Genomic DNA, 22,028 nt, shown 5'->3' on the forward strand with positions numbered 1-22,028 from the left:
TTCATTTTCATTAATGGATGGTGACTGAGTAGCATAATAGTTGGTAAAGATTTTTAAAAGTTATACAATTGATACTACAACACTCCACGACATAATTTTTCCTCTATCTCTATTATATCAACCACTTTATCACACATTTTCTCCTCTCCTCTTATTTTTCACTTTACTGTTCTAATTATCTGTCACATTTTATCAGACCTGATTATTCTTATCTAATTTGCGTGTGCGTGTTTCTCCATTACATCAATCATTTTATCAAACTTTTCCTCTCCTCATTATCTGTCACTTTATTGTTCTTACTATCTATCACATTTCCCACATTTAACACTTTATTCTTCTAAATGTGACTATTAAAAATGAGAAATTTAATTTAAACCATTAGATTAAAATTAAATGATTAAATTACACATTTAATTATAAATCAGTGGACTTTCTTTAAAAGTCTCACATACCCTTTAATTAAAAAGGAATAAAACTGAAATTTATAATTAAACACGAAATCTAAGTGCCAATCCAATAATTATAATTAAATGTTATTTTTTAATAACTAAAAACTCTTATCTGATATGCATGCTTAATTTTGCTAACTACTGCAAAGAGCTGAAAGAGATTATGACTATTTGCACTTAACACCGTTCGAAACTTTGGGTTGAAGCTTCCTTTGCATGAGCTACTGTTGGTCCTTTCAACCAATTAATCTTTGGAGAAATAGACATTTTACCTACTAACAGTTCTATTAGCCCAATCAGTGACCAGTTAAATTCGAGAAAATATTTTACAAAGCCCAAAGAAACACTACGAGGGTCACCCTGAGCCTGAGGACGACCATAAGCCGCACAGAATGACCAAGGGAGCCTACGAGACTAGCATAAACATATAAACTAAAAAGTTAACGGCTGAAATAAACATTTCAAAGGATGTAACATAGAATTTATGGTGTCAACATTGATTTTACATCCGTTGGCTCAAATTAGGACATCAACATACATGGCGGAAATTAAAATCTATTCCCAAGCGTAACCGAAATTAAAAAAATATAAACGAGGCAGGAAGCAGGTAAAGCAAAAAATTGGAAGGTTTAACTTAAACTAATCAGCAAAATTTTTAAGCAAAATATTTATCTACATCCTACAACGCTGGAGAAGACCCGAACCCTGCTTCTGCATGTAATCCTCACTTACACATACTGCATTGATCTGTTAATACACAAGCAAACTTCATTATATTTGTGATGAAAATTTAGAAGTAACTCCTATCAACCACAACAAATCAGTTAGCTAATCCCTCCAAACATAATTACCAAAGTTTCTTTGTTACATCCTCATATATGTAGCTAATACAACTATTCTAATGGTAAATATATTATATTGATAATATGTTTTTTTTATCGACAAATGTTAGTTGTTAATTTTTTTGTTAGTGGAAAGACTTGAACCCACGACTTCTCACACCATCTCTTCTTTCTTCACCACCAAGTTAACCTTATAATTCCATTATATAGATAATATATGGCAAGAGAAAATTGAGTCAAAGGTCTAAACTGATAATCTTGTCAGCATGCATGCTCTCCTTTTCTTAAAGGGGTAGTAATGAGATAAAAATTAGATAACAATATTCATTCTTCTTTAAAATAATGGAAAAATAAAGACAAGGTACCTCACCTGCCAATTAATTTCTTTGCAATGCTTCTGGCATGTTCCAATAGATGAAAGCTTTTTGCCCAGTCATCATCTTCTGTTGCAGCTTTTAAGTTTAAATAGAAATCTTTGTAAGCCATATCAAACTCTTTATGTGGACGATCAAGTGATTGAGCCATAAGCTGTTCTTTTTCTTGACCAATCACCAGCGTGTCCAATAATAGCTCCTTTGTTGATCTACCATGTATTCTACTGTTTACTAGTGCTTCTAATTTAGAAGCCATGACAATAGCTCGACTGATGCAATGAGATGGTAACTGAAAAGCATGATGTTTACAACTGTCTTAAGTGAAATTCAATATAAGAAATTTCAACAATATAATCAATAGAGAACTCAGCTGTCAAGCTCAGATGCTAAGGCAATCCCCAAATTTCCAATTCCAAGCCCTAATGTTAGTCTGGAATGAATGAACTAGCTCTACTGGAGGAAGATTTAGGCGTCACATATTCATTATCCACTAAAACAAAATCAACCAATTGCTCTGGAAGCAGTGCACTAATAATATATATATATATATATATATAAATTTTTTTACAGGTGTGAAATAGTAATATATAATTTCATGAATTTATTACCTGTGCAAGCTGGGCAACCTTAAATCCAAAACTCCTCTCTGAAACACCAGGTACTAGCTTGTATAGGTAAGTGACATCATGATCCAAGTTGGAATTTTTACTTGCATCATGTGAGATCAGATGTGACACGTGATATGCTGCCACAGAGCCAGGAAATTCAGTTGCCAGGCTGGCAATCTTGGGATAGTGAGTGACAAAGAGGACCATGCTTCTTTTTTGCTTCAGAAGATAATGCAATGTCGCATGAGCAATGGCCATACCATCATGTGTACTTGTACCTCTCCCAAGCTCATCAATGATAACCAGTGAATGTTCTGTGCAACTATTGAGTATATGCGAAGTCTCACTTAGTTCTTCTAGGAAGGTGCTTCTCCCTAGCTGAATACTGTCAGATGCACCCATCCGGGTGTAGATCCTATCCAGGACATGCAATTTTGCTGATGATGCTGGTACAAAGGAACCAACCTAAAGAGATCAGAGATATTTCAATAAAGCAACAGGTGGAAGGGACAAGGTTGTCAAAGAAAAGCAGTAGGTTAAATTTTTAGAGGGGGAAATAGTTCAACAACTTGAGCTGAGAATATAGAAAATTTGAAACAAAAAGCTAACTCAATTTCAAGACATGATATATCAGAACCTTTTACAGAAAAGATAATTGGCTTTCAGTATTTACAAAGTAAAGCATATGCTTTACTGCAGAACCTCAACAAGTTGATAAATTAACGGCAGAAATATAGCACACACTGCATTGATTCTACCTGAGCCATTATAACAATCAGAGCCACCTGGCGAATATAACAACTTTTTCCCCCCATATTGGGTCCAGTAACAATCTGACAGTACTCTCCATCTGCATGCATGTTTGTATCATTTGGGACAAAATTGTCTTGTAAGGTAGTCTCCAAAACCTGGTAAGAAATGACTTACAATAATAAGCCTCCGGTTACCAATCAACAACGAGGAACTTGAATCAACTGAGTCAAAGTCAAAAGTATAGCAACCCCAAAAGTTGAGGGTAGAGTATTCAGGTTCTGTACACTGGATAAAGTTGCAAAAGTCATTTTAACTACATTTGCAACCGTCAAACAATTCTTCTGATGCACAAGCCAATGCCTAAGTCATCCAAGAACCAATTTGAAGGGAAAAAAATGCACATGATGGCGTATACTAAATACACAAACCAGTAAAACCACAAATATGACAGGCAAGTATTTGCAACTCAAATGGATTCAAGAAAACATTAATGTTACTTTTGTACAAAAGTACAACCAACAAAAGCCTTATCACACTAGGTGAGGAATTTCATACGAAAGTTCAAGCCATTGAATTCATACCGGATGTCTACCAGAAGAAATCTGTATCTGAACAGGCTCATGATCATCTACAAACACTGGGCAAACATAACCCTATCACAGAAAATAGAGAATTATATTACAAAATGCGAGAAACATTTGAAGGCAGTTGAAAATTCCTTTAAGAACAAACCTTATTTCTTGAAAGAATGGCAAGTGAATGCAGACAATCTAAAGCAGCTAGTGCTTGAACAGCAGCTTGGAACTCAGCATAGTGTTTACTGAAGTCCGTAAGAAAGTTATTCCAGGCAGCTCGGCAGGCAACAGTGAGCTCCTCTTTTGCTAATGATAACTTGTCTAATGTTGTCAATACTTCAGGAGGGTGATACCGAATTGTTTTCTTTGTGCTATTTACCTTGACCCAGTTTGAAGGAACCTTTACATCAGTTGATAACTGCAGCCGAAATAAAATAAATGACAATCAAAACTTGTTCACAACCAAGCAATAACTCTATGCAAACATACTTTTGAACTCAATTTAAACTAGAGATCTTGCTCATAAACAAGAAATGGAAAATTGTAATTACCACCTTTATTACTTTATATAAGAAACAAATGGTAGTATTTATTTTAAGAGCTTAAAATATGTTTGGTTTGTCTTCCTTAAGAAGAGAAGCCAAGAAAAGGGTCTTATTATCTTATACCCTTTTTTGAGGGGTGCTAGTGGGGTAGGAGAAAGAGAACCATGACCATACTTTTTTTTAGGTTAAAATCACTCCTTCAGTTTATCAATTTAAGAATTAAGAAAACAAATTTGGAGCACATATCACTACATAGTAATAAGAGAAAATAGTTCAGATCAATTAGAAAAATCAGATGCCAATAAGGCAGCAATCAAAAAATGAGAAAGTAACAAGAACTGGAATACCAAATGGAATTTTGTAACCAAAATGTCCAGCATCTGCAATGCTTAAATATTAAGGATTTTCCTTCTAATTAGACTACCTCAATCAAATGGGTTGTTCCAGAAATACTAATGAATTCCAAATTTTTCATTCCAAGCTGTTTGCGATAGAAGTCAATCATTGAATCTAGTTGTTCCACTGCCAGCTTGAAAGCCTCCCGAGCTCTAATGACCTACACAGTAATAAAATCAATATGGTTCAAGATAAAAGTATAAAGAAGGAAATTGTAAAATATAATTTTTTTTCACGCAAAAGACATTGGCAAACCTCTGGGAATTGTCCCTCAGATGCAATAATCAATTTTGTTAGATCTCCTAGATCAGCAGAGTCTATGTTTAAAGATGACAACATTTTTGCAGCATTTCCAATAACACTGTCAGAGGAAGCAGTCAAAATTAACTTTTTTAACAGATTAGGGCGCAATGTGTTATTATTCCCCTCTCCTATGTTAAGTTGTTGAAGCTGTTTTCCAGCAGACAAAATAGCTTGAATTACTGCAACAAACTGTATATAGACAAAAAGATTCAAGCAATCAATACCTAGCAGCTTTCTGGTCAATTAAAATTCTTCAGAATCAATTTCTACCCATCAAATATGATAAAAGAAGAATACAAATGCCTATAATTATTCAGTAGTAGTAATACAAACATTCTCAACCATTTCCTAGCACTGCACTGAAACTCAATAGTTATCAAACAATGAGACCAACTTCATGAAAAAAATATTAATTTCATTACAGTTTATCACTTTCTTAAACCTGAAAAATCCATACATCTTAAAAACAGTCTCAATCTTTCTCAAGGATCATGTATTCGTGTAAAGACCTCTTTATCAACTATACCATGGATACAAACTTTAAATGCTCAAGTTCTAAAGATAGAAGCTAGTGTTTGTAAAACAAATTGGTATGCTCCTCATATATTCCTTATATCTTAGTTTTGATTAAAGAAATGCTCATATTTTAGGCCCCGGCCTCATCTAAGTCACAATACTGTTACAGTTGGAAACACACTTGTAGCCTTCTACATTTTGTATGGCTTTTGAAATCCAGCCTTATCCTTGGCTGCTCCCACTCAAAGCCTCAAAGCATGTATTGTAGAATCCACAACAGATTCTTAGCATGCCTATTGTTCTTAAATTAAAAATGGAACAGACTCAAATCAGAACAGTTAAATCTTGCAATGCCCAAGCAAACAATCTGGTCATTAAGTAATCAACAGAATCTTGTAGACTCAGATCAGCTCTCTTTCTGTCTCCATATCTCATATAAAGCTCATGTGCGGAAAGAAATTCAAGGAAGATGAAGACAATCAATTGGGAAACAAAATATAGTGAAAATGTGAAATACAAAAACAGGCCAACAAGAAACCATTTATCACCTCAGATGGGGTAGCAGTGCAATGGAAAATTCTAGTAATTCCACGTTGTATATCAGGTGCTCGGCCAAGAGTTGTCAAAACCAGTGAAAGTGTGTATGCTAACTCAGGTTGCACAATTGCTACGTCAGGATCTTCCTCAACACGTACAAGATTCTTCACACTATTACAAGATCCCATGGACTGTGCAATTTCAGATACAGCATGAAGACGAGCAGAAATTAAGGTTTGATCACACAATGGGTGAGATACCTGTATCATGCAAAAACAACAATTAAAGAGGGGTCTTCTTTGGCTGATAAAGAAAAGGCGGTTGAGAATTCAACATTCAATGGTTGTATGAGGAATGGAAGCACCTCATACCCAATGCCTAAGAAGCCTGGAGCCAAATATAGTAAGAGTACGATTCATAATTTGCAGCAAAGAACCGATTTCAGATCCATCACTGTTATTTTTTAAAACCTGAAAATATATTAAGCATTCATCAGCAGTAAGAACTGATGGGAATATGAAGCTGGTATGTGGGGGAAAAAACACTTCTAGCTTATAGAAGAACACAGGTACCGAATAAATTTCACAAGTAGAACACAAGTATGGAATCATTCATCATCTTATGACCCATTGTAAAAGAATACAGCTAATTCATATTGTGGCCAGAAGCAACTGGCCAGTAAAAGGCCAGGAACCTTTATATGAATCTATTGGAACAAATACCCAAACCAAAGAAAGAAATGGCAGTTTAGGTTTTGGTTTGATAAGATTTTATTAATAGTACAAGTTTATCCATGTACCACAGCAGTACTAAAAGGAAACAGTAGTCGAAGTGTACGTTTACAAGATTGATTACTAACTGAGATTGTCATGACCCTGAGATAATGGAGCAATACTGATTAGTTTGTACTGAATATTTATGTTTAATCTACACATAAGCACAGTTTGTGATTGCCATGCTTTGAAACAAATAGAAAAATTAAAGCATGCAACATGGAAGCATAAAATATGCTCCAGTCCTTACTAAACATTCTCTAGAAATGCAAAGTTTATAATTACCTCCAGTTGTTGAAGTGCATTGGCTGAGAGGGTCATTTCCGTATTGCTTGAGAAAGGCCTAATAGAAGCTCCCGAACACAGAATTCTTTCAAAACCAAATTCCTTTAAATGACGAATAGTTAAGGCCAAAGCTTGGACAGCCAAATCTGGCATGTTCATCACCTCCTTTATAATAAAAAGAGTAGAGATGAAAACAGAACTAGTTATGAGTAACAATAAATGTAAAGCTATCATCGGTGCAGTAGAATTAAAATTATAAGCACATGATCTGGGAAATAAAAAATTAAACAGAGTTAATAGAAAAGAGAGGTATATGAAAATGTAGCAATTGGTCATATTTGTCATAAACAATGATAACAGATTATGATGACATGGTCAATAGTCACAAGATAAATGTTGACTAAGAGAAAAATGCATATTAAAACTAACAAGAAATTTTGATTTTAAGAATTTCAAAAGCCTGCTACAAGAATATATATATATCATTATTTGATACCTTGATTATTAACTTCTGACTTCTGTTCTCAGTCAAATCATTGCTTTGTATTGAATCTGATGGACTGTCTATGTGCATGTTCTCGTACAAGGTCATAACTTCAGCAAGAGCACCCCCATCAATGAAGCAATCTCGTGAAAAACGCTCCACACGAACATTTGAGGCAGGTCCAGCAAAATCCAGCAATAACTAATAACAGAACACCCAATCACATAATTGGGTCTAAGGGTGGTAGAAATTTTCTAAGTAGCTTATTATAGTAATTCATCTAGTAATCAATTAGAACATGTAGTCTGGATTTATTTTACACTATGAAGGACCCACATTGACTCAACTAATTCATCCCTAAATTGATGATTTATTTTACACTACGAAGGACCCATATTTGAGTATTAACTCAACTAAGTAGTCTGGATTAATTCACACCTTCCCCAATGGAAACACTAATGCAGTAAATTGTATTTATAGGTTGTTCAGATCAAAACATCCAATACTGGTAAGTGGTAAATTTAATCCTCTATTCAGAAAATCCAAAATTCCATTCATTGTATTTAACAAGAATCCAAATCAGATTGTCACACCAAATATCTGAATTAAGATAAGGGATTTCTATTGCCTAACCATCTCCCATGTTGGAACTTGAAATGTAAATTACAACTATAGGTAAATCAAGTGCTTTCTATACTTTCCCTTTATAATACACACCCTTGCCTATGAATATTTTGCTTATTCCACCAAACATCAACACATGAAATGTTTTATTAAAATAAAACGAAATTAGTTATCAAAATGATTCCAATTTTAAATGCCTCATCAGTCATCAACTCATCATGAAGCACAATGTTAACAAACAGTATACTGACTGTACATTGCTACCTCTTCCAACAAGCAAGCCTTGAAGTCAGGCCAAGAAAGAAGCTACCTTGAAACCTGACTTCAAAGTTCAAACTAAATCCTGCATGCTCCATGTATCATCCATGGCAGCATGAAGCATCAACATTCCATCACTGAAAACCATGTCAAATAAAGTGCAGCAGCAAGCAACTACATCCTGAAGTTCCATTGCACAACACAATGAACCAATAACAAAACTCTTGAAATAAGAGCCGACTCAGTACTTCATTTAAAACTACCTTCTCCGTTTGCTTCGAAAGAGGGTCACCGAGAAGCAACTCAGCCGGAGACAAGTTCAGAACAACAGCCTCAAGCGCACTCCTCAGAAAACCATCACAAAATTCCCCAAAAACAACATCCCCGGTCGAAATCTCCACAGCAACAATCCCAATCCTCGCATCAACACCACCCTTCTCATCCAAAACACTCTTCTCCACAACACAGAGCAAGTAATTGCTCTCTCCGCCGCACCCATCCTCCGCTCCCCCCAAGTCCGGCGCGGCCTCGAGCGTGGCCTTGGTGTAGAGCGCGGACAGGCCGCGCTCGAAGGGGGCGGAGCGGTTGGAGCCGTGAGCCTTGATGGCGGCGGTCTCGGTCTGCTTGACAACGCCGACCTTGTAGCCGGCAGTGACGAGCCTCCTGACGTGGACATTTAGCCGAAAAGTTGGTATGCTAGCGGTTAAGAAGTTGTGGTCCATGTGTGCGTAAATGCCCAAGACTCTGGAGGCGTGTTCGGCGTCTTGGCCGAAGAAACGGTACTTGTAACCGACCTCCACCATGAGGAGGACGTCGGGGTGTTTGGCTTTGAGGTCAAGGACTTGCTGTTCGAGGGGAGTGTAGGTTGGGGGTTTGGAAGAGGAAGCGGGGTGTTGTTGAGGGGTGGAAGGTTCGAGAAGCTTCTGGAGGAAGCGTTGGTGGAGTGAAGGGGGAACGGGGTTTTGGGTGTGGGGGGAGAGTTTGGGGTGTTTGCGAGAGGTGGTGAAGTTGGAAGTAAGGCGGCGTTTGGCGGGGGAGAAAGTGACGGTGGCGGAGATTTTAGGAGGAGGAGGAGGAGGAGGAGGAGGGGATTTGGGTTTGGGAGCGAAGAAGCGGGAAATCACTTGTTGCTTTTGCTTTCCCATTGAGTACCGCACCTGGGAATTCCGCGCGATCTTCTTGTCTCTTTCGTCGCCCAACGATTTCTATCGCTCACTTCACTGTCGCTGTTACTAACTTTCTTTCACGATAAGTCACGCAATTATGAAGGATAAGGATAATTCGATTAAAAAAAATAATTTCAGTTAAATATTTTTTTTTAGTAATTTTTAAGATTTTTTAGAATGTTATTTGAATTAGTATTTTTCACCAACTTTTTTAAAATATTAATTAGTATTTTTTTTTAATTTTTATTTTTGATACATTTATTTTATTTTTTTAAAATAAATTATGATTTTATTATTTTTATATTATTTTATATTTTTCAGTCATTTTAACCATTAATTTTATTAAATATTTATAATTTATTAAGTTAATTTTTCAGATTTGAACTATTAATTAATTTTTTTAACTTTCAGTTAACTTTTTAGTCAATTTTATAAAATAGAGTCTCGATCAATTAAATCTTGTTAAGTATTATTGATACTAACTTAGTAACGCTTTGAGAAAATAAAATTTGAGTGTTTGCATTTTTTTCTCCCTATATTTCACATTTAATCTTTTATTTTTAGTTTCATCCTTTATCTCTTACAAAAATTAATTTTACTTTTATATTTTTAAAATGAGATCAAATAATCCTTTCATCAATTTAAAGTAAACACCGTTGATAATTTTAATAGAATAGATTAAAAATCATCACAAAACAAAAAATAATTTTAAAAACCTTTTTTTTAATATTTTTCACTGGACAAGATAACTAGTTTTGAATAAAATTATAAACTTTTAATTTTTCTTACTAAACAATTTTTAGTTTAAAAGGAATTTTTTAGCTAAAAATAATAAAAGTCGACAAACAACTATTTATTTCTTAGTTCTAATTTTCAGCTTTAACTTATAAGTAGTTTTTAAGTAGAAAAAAAAAATCAAACTAAACTTATGTGAAATATCTCATAAAAATAGACACATAGCATGGGAATTCCTCAATAATGAGAAATTATTAAATAATTTCATACCACTTTGTTCATGATCTTAATCAATCTTAACGTGTCACTAATTGAATATTATTAACTATTTTTTGTAAATTAAAAATTCCAATTTATTTCACGACCAATCTGTTGTAAACCATTATATCCTCAATTCTCCACCATTAGCAACAAGCACAAATGCACAATCCGGGTAATTGATGCTCATAGGCCACACCAGAGAGTGATATTGGTATTGGCAAAAAATAACGAAGCTGATACATAACATAGACAATTGGGAATATGAATGCATTATACCAGAGAGTGATATATGGAACATTTTGCCACCTCTAAATAAAGTCATACAATAATATTTTAAATTACAAAATAATTATTTTTCAATTCTACATCTAAGAATAAAAACGTAATCAACTATATTCAGAAGTCATGGAAAAGCATCAGAGCATCATCGAATTTCATCAATGATGATCCTAGGAGCCACCAGACATTGCGTTGCCGTTTGTGTGTCTTCTGCAGTGGCCTTGGCTCTTTAAGTGTCTTTGGGAACATTTAGAAGCTGAAACAAATAGCAATAACATTTTAGTATGAACCAGTCTACAGATAATGAAACTCAAGGCAGGAAATGCAATTAATATATTGAAATAAATGTGAAGCACCGTTTGCTGTACAACATGCCACATTACCACCAAATACCAATTCAGCATTTTTTTTTCCATAATAGAACTTGAATGTAGCTTTTTATCAATTCTTACCGGTTGAGTAATTAACGCTCTCACAAATAAAATTACTCACCCATAAAGAATCGTGAGAACACAACAAAAATTATGCCATAGGAAAAATAATAACAAACGTAATTCGGCACCTCTTGTCTACATCCATGGAACCGATTCAAAGTATTTCACTATCGCAAAAATATTACAAGATTGTAATCCACCCCAAATACTTTATCACTCTACAAATCTGAATACCCCACTCAATGGTTACAAGAAATAATAACACTCTCACATAAAGACAATTTTCTTTCAACAAAGTGACTTTGTTTCACAATCTCTCTTCTCACACACTCTCTCCTCATGTGTTGTATTTTTCCACTAATTTTCTTCTCTATTTATAGTAAAGATTGTCACCAACTATAATAAATAAGGTATCTTGAAAGTTGAAACAAAAACAACTTCCAATACATCCATTGGACTGAAGTTCATTTAATAAAATACAATCTTCCACTTTAGATTTAAGTCACCCTTAGTGATAAAAATTCAATTTTCAATATGCATGTACTTTATCTTTTGACTTGAAATTCTACATTTTTCAATATTGCAAGATATTAAAGACCAACAAAAATACAATGATAAGGGCAAATCAATATAAATATAAAACCCCATGGAGGATGCGGAACCACATTCACATCCTTCCTTCTCGCCCTTGCCACATTGAGGTTTGCACAACAACCAACACATGCTTAAGATATTATAAGCTAATCTTGTAAATCTATTCTTATTTGGCGGAGGCCAATTCATAAACATATTAATAACCTCTTCATTCTTTTCTATCTAAGTCATTCTTAGGCTCAAATTTAAGGCAGCATGGTACATCTCGTCCAGTACATATTTCCAAAGCAGAGGCTTATTAACTTTCCACATACAAATATTTGATGGCCTGCCTCCCGTCACAGGTACTGTCTGCAAGGACAATTAAGTTGTGGAAAGATTAAATATCAAGACACAAATATCAACTGATTTCTAAAGTGCCTGTAAATATTGAAAAGATTGCTCAACCTTCTTATGCAAGTAGTTATCCTTCCATAACTCTTTTAGAAACTTTGAAGCTTTCCTTTTCTCTACCAGTGTAGATGCTGCTATCTACAAATAAAAGAGAAGCACTTAAAGGTCATAAAATTAATACAGAATTTGAGTCCATTGACTTCCTTTATTCTTAGTTTTACAAGAATGGAGGAATATGTAATCATTGAAATATATCAGTTTAGCAATCTCTTTTATTGGATTTTGGCACATGTGAAGCATCATGGAGGACTGTCAATGTGGACCAAGTTATTAGACATCCTAATCTAACAGCTTTTGCATCTTAGATTACTGGTTATCTGAATGTTAGTGAAACTCCATTAGAAAGCTCATGTGCTTTACACTAAATAGACACCAAATGCCTCTTACCCCAAATCATTATTCAAAGATAACTCAACTACCTAAAGAAATTTGACCTGAGTGAACAATTAATTACCTTGGCAGACTTAGCACCCGGCTTCCTAGTAGTAGTTTTCTTAAATGAGATAGAAACAACTGGCTCAGGGGCAGGGGTTCAACAAGTCGAGCCATCAAAAGTTTACAGAGTGTCTCTCGTACAACTTTGTAGGCACAGCATTTTCTGAAAGTACATGGTTTGAGATTGAATAATTTGAAAGGATTCATGACTTTGAGACATATAGTTGAGCTCAACCATGTTTTAAATACAGTACTTTCAACATATTATTCAGAACCAAGTATATGTTTGATTAAATTGAATATACTGTTCAACTATAGGTCTAGTACTATATCTCCCTATAACGAAATTTAGAAAGACTTATAATTCTTTGTCAGTATCATTACCTCCAATTGCAAACCAACTAAACCCTTTCCTTATGTTAAGTTGTGAATGATGTACCATTCCTATAACTCAACCCGAAGAGAACCACACTCCTAGTACATGTACCTTGACCCACTCCAAAGATACTCTTTGTTTTCATAGTTTCAAAAGTCATCTACAGTTCACTCATCTGATTCACCAAAAGGATTATGATTAAACCACATATGATTTAGTCAGTAGGTTACACAACTCTTAATTTGTGTAAAACAAACCTTTTTTAAGAATTAAATCAATTAATATAAGCAAAACCGTGCTCAAACTATTACATGCATCACAAAACACTTGCCTTTTCCTTGGCTTTCTCTGTCAACCATTTGTTTGAGGGTAAGCCTACCATCACGAAGCAATCCGACAAGCAGCTTCACACACTGCAAAACAAGTGGAAAATAGTTTCAGCATTTCAAGCCACAGTCAAAAAGCTTCAAAGAAACATAATAAGGATCAAGCTGACTTCTTCATCAAGCTTCCGCGACACAATGTCCAAGAATTTGGGAAACCTCAGCCGATGGATTATGTTATCAAACAACACCAGGTACTGAGTTCTAACTCTCAGTCTGTCTGCATCATCATCTGCATTTATATTTATTCAGAACATCATCATCGTGTCACTTTACCCACTAATGGAGCAGTATTTCATTGCATTACATTACATGAATTTATGAAATCAAGACACGGCATCAAAATCACTAAAGTTAGGAATTCGTTTTTTTATTAATTTTATTTTACTGCAACATGTTTGTTGCATGTAGATAACAATAATAGAGAAAATAATAGGGCTATGTATGTTACCATCATCTTGAGGAGCAGAAACAAATGCTTGGGCACAATTGTGTTGAACTAAGACAAGTAGGGAGTTTCTGACTTGGTCCTTAGTAAAGTCAGTGTAGCGAACCAACTGATCCAAAGTGAGAGGTCCATGGCTAAATAGCTTTTCGCATACTTTCTGCACAAAAATTCAACGTTAATGAATTGAATGCCAATAAAATCCGAGAAGATTAAGAGTTACATACAGCAACGATCTTGCCGAAGTGCTTGGTGATCAGGTGGACGCCGAATTTGATGCCGTGCTCTGTAACCATTTTCTTCTAACAGAAAACGGCGAAGGAGAAAGGCGCGGGAAGAAGAGGCTTAGGGATTTTATAGTTGTGTTATTTGCAGTGACAAATAATCTTATTGCAGTTTCTATAACTTCGTGGTTAACTGAATGGGTTTTCATGTAGTGATCGCAGGTTCGATTGTTGTCGTCTGATTATTTTTTTTTTAATTTGTATTTCCACATTTTGGAAGGTTTGTTTCAAGGTGTATACTTGGAAATACTATGCTTAGAAATCAAATTATTTTTGTCAAAAAAAAGTTATTCTTTTTGAAAAAAAATCAAATTATTCTCTTTTTAACTGTATTTATTTATATACTTAATTTTCTTTAATATTTTTCATTTTCTATATACCCTTTTATTTATATTTCAAAATTGAATTTCAATCATTTTTTAAAAGAAGTTATCAATAGTGAAAAACAATTTTATATTAAAATTTTATATTAATCATTGTAAATACAAAATACAATTTATAGATTAAAATATATTTATTTATTATGAATTTTAATCATATAAAAATAAACATTTTTCTTGTGTTATGCACGCTAAAATACGAGTTCAAAATAAATTCAAGTAATAGTATTTGAAAAGAATAAAATCATAAATAAAAATAAAATTAAATATTCAATTCGGGAAAAGTTACTTAATCCTTAAAAATGCTTTTATTTAAAACTAAGTAGTGGAATTGATTTAATTTTTAAATAAATCGCTTGCTTGAAATTTTAAAATAAATATGTTGTTTAAAATTTTTATATATTTGATTGTCCATAAAAATTAATAATTTTATTCTTATTTAATGGCCTGTTTAAGAATATGAGATCACATAATTTTTTTTAATAAAATCCAAACTTGGAAATTGATTTCTGTTCTAACATGAAATATACTACTTAGATTAGAGTAATTCCAGATATTGTTTGTTTTGATGTTAATTTAAATTTTCTCAATTTTATTCTTAAAAGATGTTTGACTCAAAGTTTCATAGTGAGTGTCAACGTTGACATTAGTCCATATTTCACCACTCTTATAGTCTTGATAAGAAGCTTGTTTCGTTTTGTCAAAAAACTTACACGTTTTGATTTAAGATTTGGTTAAATTATTAATTTAGTTTCTATAATTTTATATTTTCTTTTTAGTCTATGTAATTTGAAAGTAGTTTTTTTAGTCTATGATTTATATCTTAATTTTTTTTTTAGTCCATGTAGTTTGAAAGTAATTTTTTTAGTTCTTATAATTTTTATTTTAATTTTTTTTAATTCTTATAGTTTGAAAGTGATATTTTTAGTTTCTATACTTTATATTTTAATTCTCTTTTAGTTCTTATTATCAAAATATAAGTAATATTATCAATTATAATTAACTACAAAAATATTAACAAATAATTTAAAATTAATTTATCGCAAGAAAATTTATAATTAAAAAATAATTAATCATTTATAATTAATTTATAATTAATTATTTTTATATATTTTTTATAATAAAGACTAAAATGTAATTAAAATACAAATTATAAGAACTAAAAATATCATTATCAAACTATAGGATTAAAAAAGAATTAAAATATAAATTATATAAATTAAAAAAACACTTTTAAACCGTAGAGATTAAAAAAATACTTTTAAACTATATAAACTAAAAAAAATTAAATTTAAATTATAAAAACTAAAAAAATAGGAACTAAAGATAAAAATGGTGAAACAAATAACCTTTAAGTTTTTATTTATTTATTTATTTAAAAAAAGAAAAGAAGTTATGAAATAGGAGCGGGCCAGCGGCCCATGATCCAGCATGGTTGAGATCTAGCAGTGGCAGCGCCAGTATGAGAGACGGGCATTGAAATTGAAACAACATAACAGACCTAATCAATCAGTCATACGAATTTCCAGAATACAAATTCACACTCTCTTTGGCTCTGGTGTTGTGTTGTGTTGAGGTACTTGAGAAGAGAAAATGGTGTCGTCGCAGGTTGTGAATACGTACCCGTTGTCGAGCTACACGTTCGGCACGAAGGAGCCCAAGATGGAGAAGGATACCTCCGTCGCGGATCGTCTCGCTCGCATGAAAGTCAAGTACGTATCCAATCTCCTCTTTCTTCTTCTTTTCCAAACCCTAGACTAGAACACCCCCCCCCCCCCCTCCCCTCCCCCCGTACTTTTTTCTCTTGCAAACTACACCTTCTTAATTAGATTTTCTCGTAGTTAGTTATTTGAATACTTTAATTTTCTTGGAGACATGACATGGTTTTGAAATCAAGAGTTTTCTTCTGATCGAAAAATGAAAATGAAACTTAGGACTGCTCTTCCTCTTATATACTCATTTTACTCGTTCCTTGTCCTGTGTGCTACTCGAATTAGTTAAATGCCCAAACGGTTCTGAAATATGATTGTTTCCTTTGTTTCAGCTATATGAAGGAGGGAATGAGGACCAGTGTGGAAGGAATTTTACTGGTATGTTAAGTGATTTCTCTCTTTCTTTACTCTTTTTTTTTTTAATTATAATTGTGAATTGGATTAATTGATTTCAATAAGTTGGTGAAATTATAAGATTAGTATGCCAATATTTGGTTGCGTTAATTAGCTGAATTGAATGATTGGTGATAGATGATGATACATGTTTGATTTTATCATGGTCTATGTTGCATTGTTTATTGATCTACTTCCCCCATGCAACTTTAATATTATTGAACCTAGTTGACTAGATCTATAAAATTGCATCAAGGGATGTCTTTACTTGAGTCAAATTCTTAGAGTAACCCATTAAAGTACACAGTGAGGTAATTAGGTAAATTTGGTATGACAACAACAACAATGTTACTGACCATTCAGTTCAGTTAAAAGACCAAAGTTTCAGCAATGTTATTTACCACGAAATCCCTCTTGACCACTTTCTCCAATGTCCTTAGCCTTTCTCTCCTTCTCTTCATAGGACTAAAAACCCTACAATCTACTCTTCTCATTGGTACCTCCTGGGGCTTTCTTTGTGCATGTCCAAACCACCTTAGTTGATTCTCCATTATGTTTTCCTCAATTGGTGCTACACCAATCTTTCCTCTATATACAATCATTTCGTATCCTGTATTTTCTTATATATGGTCACCATGCATCTTAACATTCTCATTCCTACTACCTTGACCTTTTCTCTTGTTGTCCCTTTAAAGACCAACATTCACTACCATAGAGTATAGCCAAAGGTATAGTACTATGATAAAACTTGCCTTTAAGTTTGGTAGTTATTAGTTACTCTGTTATCACACAAATAACCCCCGATGCATTTCTCCATTTTAGTCATCTCATTGTATCCTATGCATGACATCCTCATTAATTTCTCCATCATTTCGTAGTATTGATCCCAAATATTTAAACTTAGACACCTGATAAGGCATCTCTTGATAATTGCATGTAATAGAACGTACATTTACTATAGAATATGGGGACTAATCTTTGTTGCTGTTTTTGTCAGTAATAAATAATTGACAAGTATCCAATCATGGGCATCTGAAATTCTATATTTAGATTGGATAGTGGTAATACTGTTTACATCTGACCATCTACAAATCTCATAATGGTGAGAGCCTTATGTATTGTGTTGCACAGTATGAGGGTGTGACAATAAGATTGTTAACTTTCGACCTGGTGGTCATGACTTGTGAGGTATAGTCATGGAGACATCCCCTCTCACCTAATAAATAGAATCAAATTTGACAAAGGGACTAGAAGGGCCCCTCTAAGAGAGGGGGGGGGGGGGGATGGATCCCATTTTTGGTGGGACCCCCTCTACATACATCTGATCAATTCTGCTCTAAACTCATTTAGGTCACTTACATTTTTACTTTTTCAATTACTTATACCTATATTGGTTTCTCACTGTGTTCTTGTTAATTCTCATCTATGGCACTACTTTCATAGAGAAAGACTATCTAATTCCCTTCAAGATTCTGCTCATTTTCCTATCTCATCTTTATGATTTTAAATTTGCAGGTACAAGAGCACAATCATCCTCATATACTTCTTCTGCAAATTGGAAACACATTCTGCAAACTCCCAGGTGGTCGTCTCAAACCAGGAGAGAATGGTAAGATCTTGCTTATTTTTTCTGAATATAATAGTCTGAAAATAGCAGCTCGTGATTATCTTAATGTACATTTTTGTGGGGTTATATGATGTTTACAGAAAATGAGGGCTTGAAGAGAAAGTTGACTAGCAAGCTTGGTGCTAATTCACCAGCTCTTGTGCCTGACTGGCAGGTATTATTACTTTTTAGATGTATGGACTCTGGAGAGACATGTTAAATTTGGAAGTTGGTGACTATCTGCGTGTTTATTGTTGTCATTTGCATGTATCCTTGGAAAACTGCAGATAGGTGAGTGTGTAGCAATCTGGTGGAGGCCAAATTTTGAAACCATAATGTATCCATACTGCCCTCCTCATATAACAAAACCCAAGGTAACTTGTGAAGACAATGCCATTAAATATCTTGCATTCCTGGCTTCCTTGGTCAGTTGGTCCATGCTTACAATAATACCATTGAATATCTTGTGTGCAGGAGTGCAAAAAGCTTTTCCTTGTTCATTTATCTGAGAGGGAATACTTTGCAGTGCCCAAAAATTTAAAACTACTAGCTGTTCCATTGTTTGAACTCTATGACAATGTTCAGGTATGGCACTTAATATGGTTCTTTTACTGGGTTGTGTAATGAACTCTTTATAATGTGAAGAATTGAAATGGTTAATTGGTTTTCAGTAATTGTTTAATGGAAAAACATGTGTATGAACTGAAGCTGTCAATCAATATATGTTGTACTTTTATTCCATGTCATATGAAATTTGAGTATCGTTTGTTTGCAGAGATACGGGCCAGTTATATCCACCATTCCTCAGCAGCTATCCAGATTCCAGTTTAAAATGATCACTAATTGAACATAAATTTGAAGCTTACATGCTGATAATTACTACTTTCATTTGTAATTTTCGTAACTAGGAATTATCATTGCATAGACTGGCTAGAAAACTGAGTTTTGAAGTGAGTTGCTGAGTAGAGTAGTTATGTTGTGACATGGTTTGTCTGTATTTCATTCATTGTACTGTGGGTTGATGTCGGTTATCAACAATCAACCCAAGAGGGAATCAAGTAATCAACTAGTAGGCTATATGCATCTAATGCCTAGTAGAAATGAAGGTGATCAGGTAGTGTTTGATCTCATGTCTGTTGCTTCTGCCCTGCTCAGGTTGCCAATATTACAATAGGAAAGGGTAAAGGAATGGGCATTGGTTTTCATTACTAGTTTTTCTGGTGAAAGGCATTGAATGGAAAAAATTATACATTTGAAATTCAAACATAATCCTCGTGGCAAAATGTATAAAACAATGACTAAAATTTAAAATGTATTTTTACATATTAAAGACAGTTTTAACATATCCACTACTTCTGGAAGTTGTTGCTAGTAGTGCACGCTTGGTGAAGTTGTGTGCCAACAAATTCAAATAAGGTCACTTTCTTTATTACTTTTTGCGTCACCAAAGTCCAAAGGCATTGTGTGATTTCTTTTATTGATACTAGTGAGAAAACGCCAATAAGACAAATATGAAAAATAGTTTTGGGATGGAAGGAAGCAATTCCAAATTTTCAAAGAAAATAATTTTACATGCTAAAAATAATTATCTATTATAAATTTTAAAGAATAAATAGTATATGCATTAACAATTTCAAAGGTTTTTATTCTGTTTTTCAATTACAAACCGTAAGAATGATAAATTTATTGGTTTTTACATTAATTGCTTTAAAAATATGAATTCTAATTGGTGGACAATGTAATTTTTTTTTGCACTGACAGTACTATAAATTAAATTCAAATTTTAATTATGTAAAAAAGCATTTATCCATTGCATATACTAAAAATACAAATTACATGTCAAAAACTTTGAAGCACTATATTCTGGCATGGTACCATATTGTTTGTTTAGAGATTTTATTGCTAACAAGCAACGATTTGAATTTAGAACAATATCTTTTCTTTTCTTTTTTTAATTGGGGTAGGGGTAGGGGGTTTCATATATATACAACAGTATCAATTATGTAACTAACGAGCACTTTTGAATTGGCTAGACGGCTTTATTGTATAACATAGTAGTGTACACAGTTCTAGTCATCAATCTTTTAATCTATTTAATCTGTCGTATACTCAATCATAAGTTTATCATAGCACATAACAGAATCAAATAATGTCATGGAGGACAAGTGTAGTATGGTATGGGGCATAAAAATATATAGTAAATCCTATATACTTATAAACGAGTTTGATTACCAACATCTATAATTTTTAAGAATGTTTACATTCTCATGTTGAGGGGAAGAGTTTTGAGTATTTTTTTTAATGTATTTCCATATTTAAAAATACATTTTGATATTTTTATATAACGATGTTCCCAAATTTTATTAATTATTATTATTATTAGAAAGAGAAGCGTGCGCCTCTTTACATTTTCTAAAAAATAAAAAATAAAAAATAAAAAAGGAGAGAAGTATCGAGATTAAATAGGAGATGAAATTGTGAAGTTATGCTACACGCAGATAGAAATTTAAATACAAAGTAACTAGGGTAAAAAAATAAATAAGTTTTTGTTTGTAATAACTAAAAGTACTCGAATTTTAATTTTTAAGAACTAAAAGCACATGGTTTTAGTTCTTACATATGATTTTTAATTTTTAAGGAGTACATTTTATTTTGTTATATATAAGGTAAGATAAAAAATTACTACGGTACTTTTAATAATTATTAAAAATATATTTAAATCTAAATAAAGTTATTTTTATAATAATGTTTTCTATTTTTACTTTCTTAATTAATCTCGTAATTACACTCATCATCATTCCCTCTATAAATAAAGTGTTAGAAAATTACCAAGAGTTAAAAAACTAGAAAAATCTTTGTCAACAAGTCATGAGCCACCTGTATAAGTGATGCCCATCACATTTAGTCCAAAACGTTAAAGTGTTAGATAGACTAGTTTTTTCTCCTTATATATTGCTAAAATTGCTTATTTTTACCTAGACTTTTTTACTCACACTTGTCATTCTAATATATTTTCTCCAGTCTTTTTTATAAGATTCAACTAACTAAATTAATAGGATTAAGAAAATTAATTAATCAAGTTAGTGACATTAAATTTATCTTAAATTTACATATTTTTTTCAAAACTACTTTAACATTAATGAGACACACTAGTTCCCAATCCATCATCTGTCAGTCTTTTCCCCATGGTTTGGAAGTGGCAAGTCTCGGCCATGATGGAAGTGTCTCTTTTCCGCGCTTTGTAGCGTCGTACTCGTTTTCGTCCTCTGTTTCTGTATCTAAAAAAAAATGAGGCACTATTTTTATTTTTTTTTACTAATAATGAGACACACTTTTATTTACTCTTTTTCTTTTTTTTTTATTGCTTTTAGTCTCTCTCTCTCTCTCATGAGTAACTATTTATTACTTTCACTTTTATTGACTATGTGCGTGAAAGAGCAAAGTAAGATTCTCAAAATTCTATCCATACAAGACAAAGTTAAACACTCAAAGAGCACAAGACATTAATGCATCTCACCTACTATTACTGAACTTAGAGAAATAAATCATAATTAAAGATATTCTTATAAAAAATTAATGCAAGAGATCAATTTGATTATTATAAAAAAGATTAAGCCCAATTTCTATTTTTTATATCTTAATCCTTTTGTTGATAAAATCAAAATATCTTCTCTCTTAGGACCAAAAAGTTTTAAATGAATAACCTTAGTTAAAAGCGCAAAACAACAACAATTATAAGATTCCTTTGTGCCCCAGAGGATAAGAGTCGG

The 22,028-nt window shown here is 33.0% G+C and overlaps 3 protein-coding genes across 9 annotated transcripts; 1 reads left to right on the forward strand and 2 right to left on the reverse strand.

Annotated features, from left to right (window-relative positions):
* Nucleotides 1–908: 908 nt before the first annotated feature.
* LOC100789883 (DNA mismatch repair protein MSH3) lies at nucleotides 909–9,568 on the reverse strand. Of its 4 annotated transcripts, XM_006606041.4 has the most exons (13): nucleotides 8,586–9,567; nucleotides 7,453–7,641; nucleotides 6,957–7,121; nucleotides 6,270–6,368; nucleotides 5,910–6,158; nucleotides 4,798–5,034; nucleotides 4,571–4,702; nucleotides 3,759–4,019; nucleotides 3,608–3,679; nucleotides 3,032–3,181; nucleotides 2,274–2,738; nucleotides 1,662–1,954; nucleotides 909–1,196 (listed from the first exon to the last, which is right to left on the reverse strand). In XM_006606041.4, exons 1-13 carry the CDS (start codon nucleotides 9,465–9,467, stop codon nucleotides 1,178–1,180), a joined length of 3,213 nt encoding a protein of 1,070 aa, XP_006606104.1. In that variant the 5' UTR covers nucleotides 9,468–9,567; the 3' UTR covers nucleotides 909–1,177. The 4 variants fall into 4 exon arrangements, with proteins under 4 accessions (XP_006606104.1, XP_006606105.1, XP_006606106.1 ...); XM_006606042.4 differs by lacking the exon at nucleotides 4,798–5,034; XM_006606043.4 differs by lacking the exon at nucleotides 909–1,196 and having other exon boundaries at nucleotides 1,819–2,115; nucleotides 8,586–9,568.
* A 1,204-nt stretch (nucleotides 9,569–10,772) lies between these two features.
* On the reverse strand, nucleotides 10,773–14,339 carry LOC102668398 (DNA-directed RNA polymerase III subunit rpc3). Of its 4 annotated transcripts, none has more exons than XR_005890292.1 (7): nucleotides 14,111–14,339; nucleotides 13,890–14,043; nucleotides 13,552–13,670; nucleotides 13,387–13,468; nucleotides 12,239–12,322; nucleotides 12,106–12,142; nucleotides 10,773–11,019 (listed from the first exon to the last, which is right to left on the reverse strand). XR_005890292.1 is itself a non-coding variant. In XM_006606046.4 (6 exons), exons 1-5 carry the CDS (start codon nucleotides 14,177–14,179, stop codon nucleotides 12,255–12,257), a joined length of 492 nt encoding a protein of 163 aa, XP_006606109.1. In that variant the 5' UTR covers nucleotides 14,180–14,339; the 3' UTR covers nucleotides 11,719–12,142; nucleotides 12,239–12,254. The 4 variants fall into 4 exon arrangements, 1 of the variants encoding a protein (XP_006606109.1); XR_005890291.1 differs by having other exon boundaries at nucleotides 11,996–12,142; XR_005890293.1 differs by lacking the exon at nucleotides 10,773–11,019 and adding an exon at nucleotides 12,699–12,842 and having other exon boundaries at nucleotides 11,719–12,142.
* Nucleotides 14,340–16,074: 1,735 nt separating this feature from the next.
* On the forward strand, nucleotides 16,075–19,261 carry LOC100306068 (uncharacterized). The gene is given in 7 exon segments (NM_001250112.2): nucleotides 16,075–16,259; nucleotides 16,592–16,637; nucleotides 18,168–18,261; nucleotides 18,360–18,433; nucleotides 18,546–18,632; nucleotides 18,733–18,843; nucleotides 19,034–19,261. Coding segments are annotated over 7 exon segments (603 nt in total). The 5' UTR covers nucleotides 16,075–16,140; the 3' UTR covers nucleotides 19,106–19,261.
* The last annotated feature ends 2,767 nt before the right edge of the window (nucleotides 19,262–22,028 follow it).

The sequence above is a fragment of the Glycine max genome, chromosome 20, assembly GCF_000004515.6.
Source record: "Glycine max cultivar Williams 82 chromosome 20, Glycine_max_v4.0, whole genome shotgun sequence".
NCBI classification, from domain to species: Eukaryota; Viridiplantae; Streptophyta; class Magnoliopsida; order Fabales; family Fabaceae; genus Glycine; species Glycine max.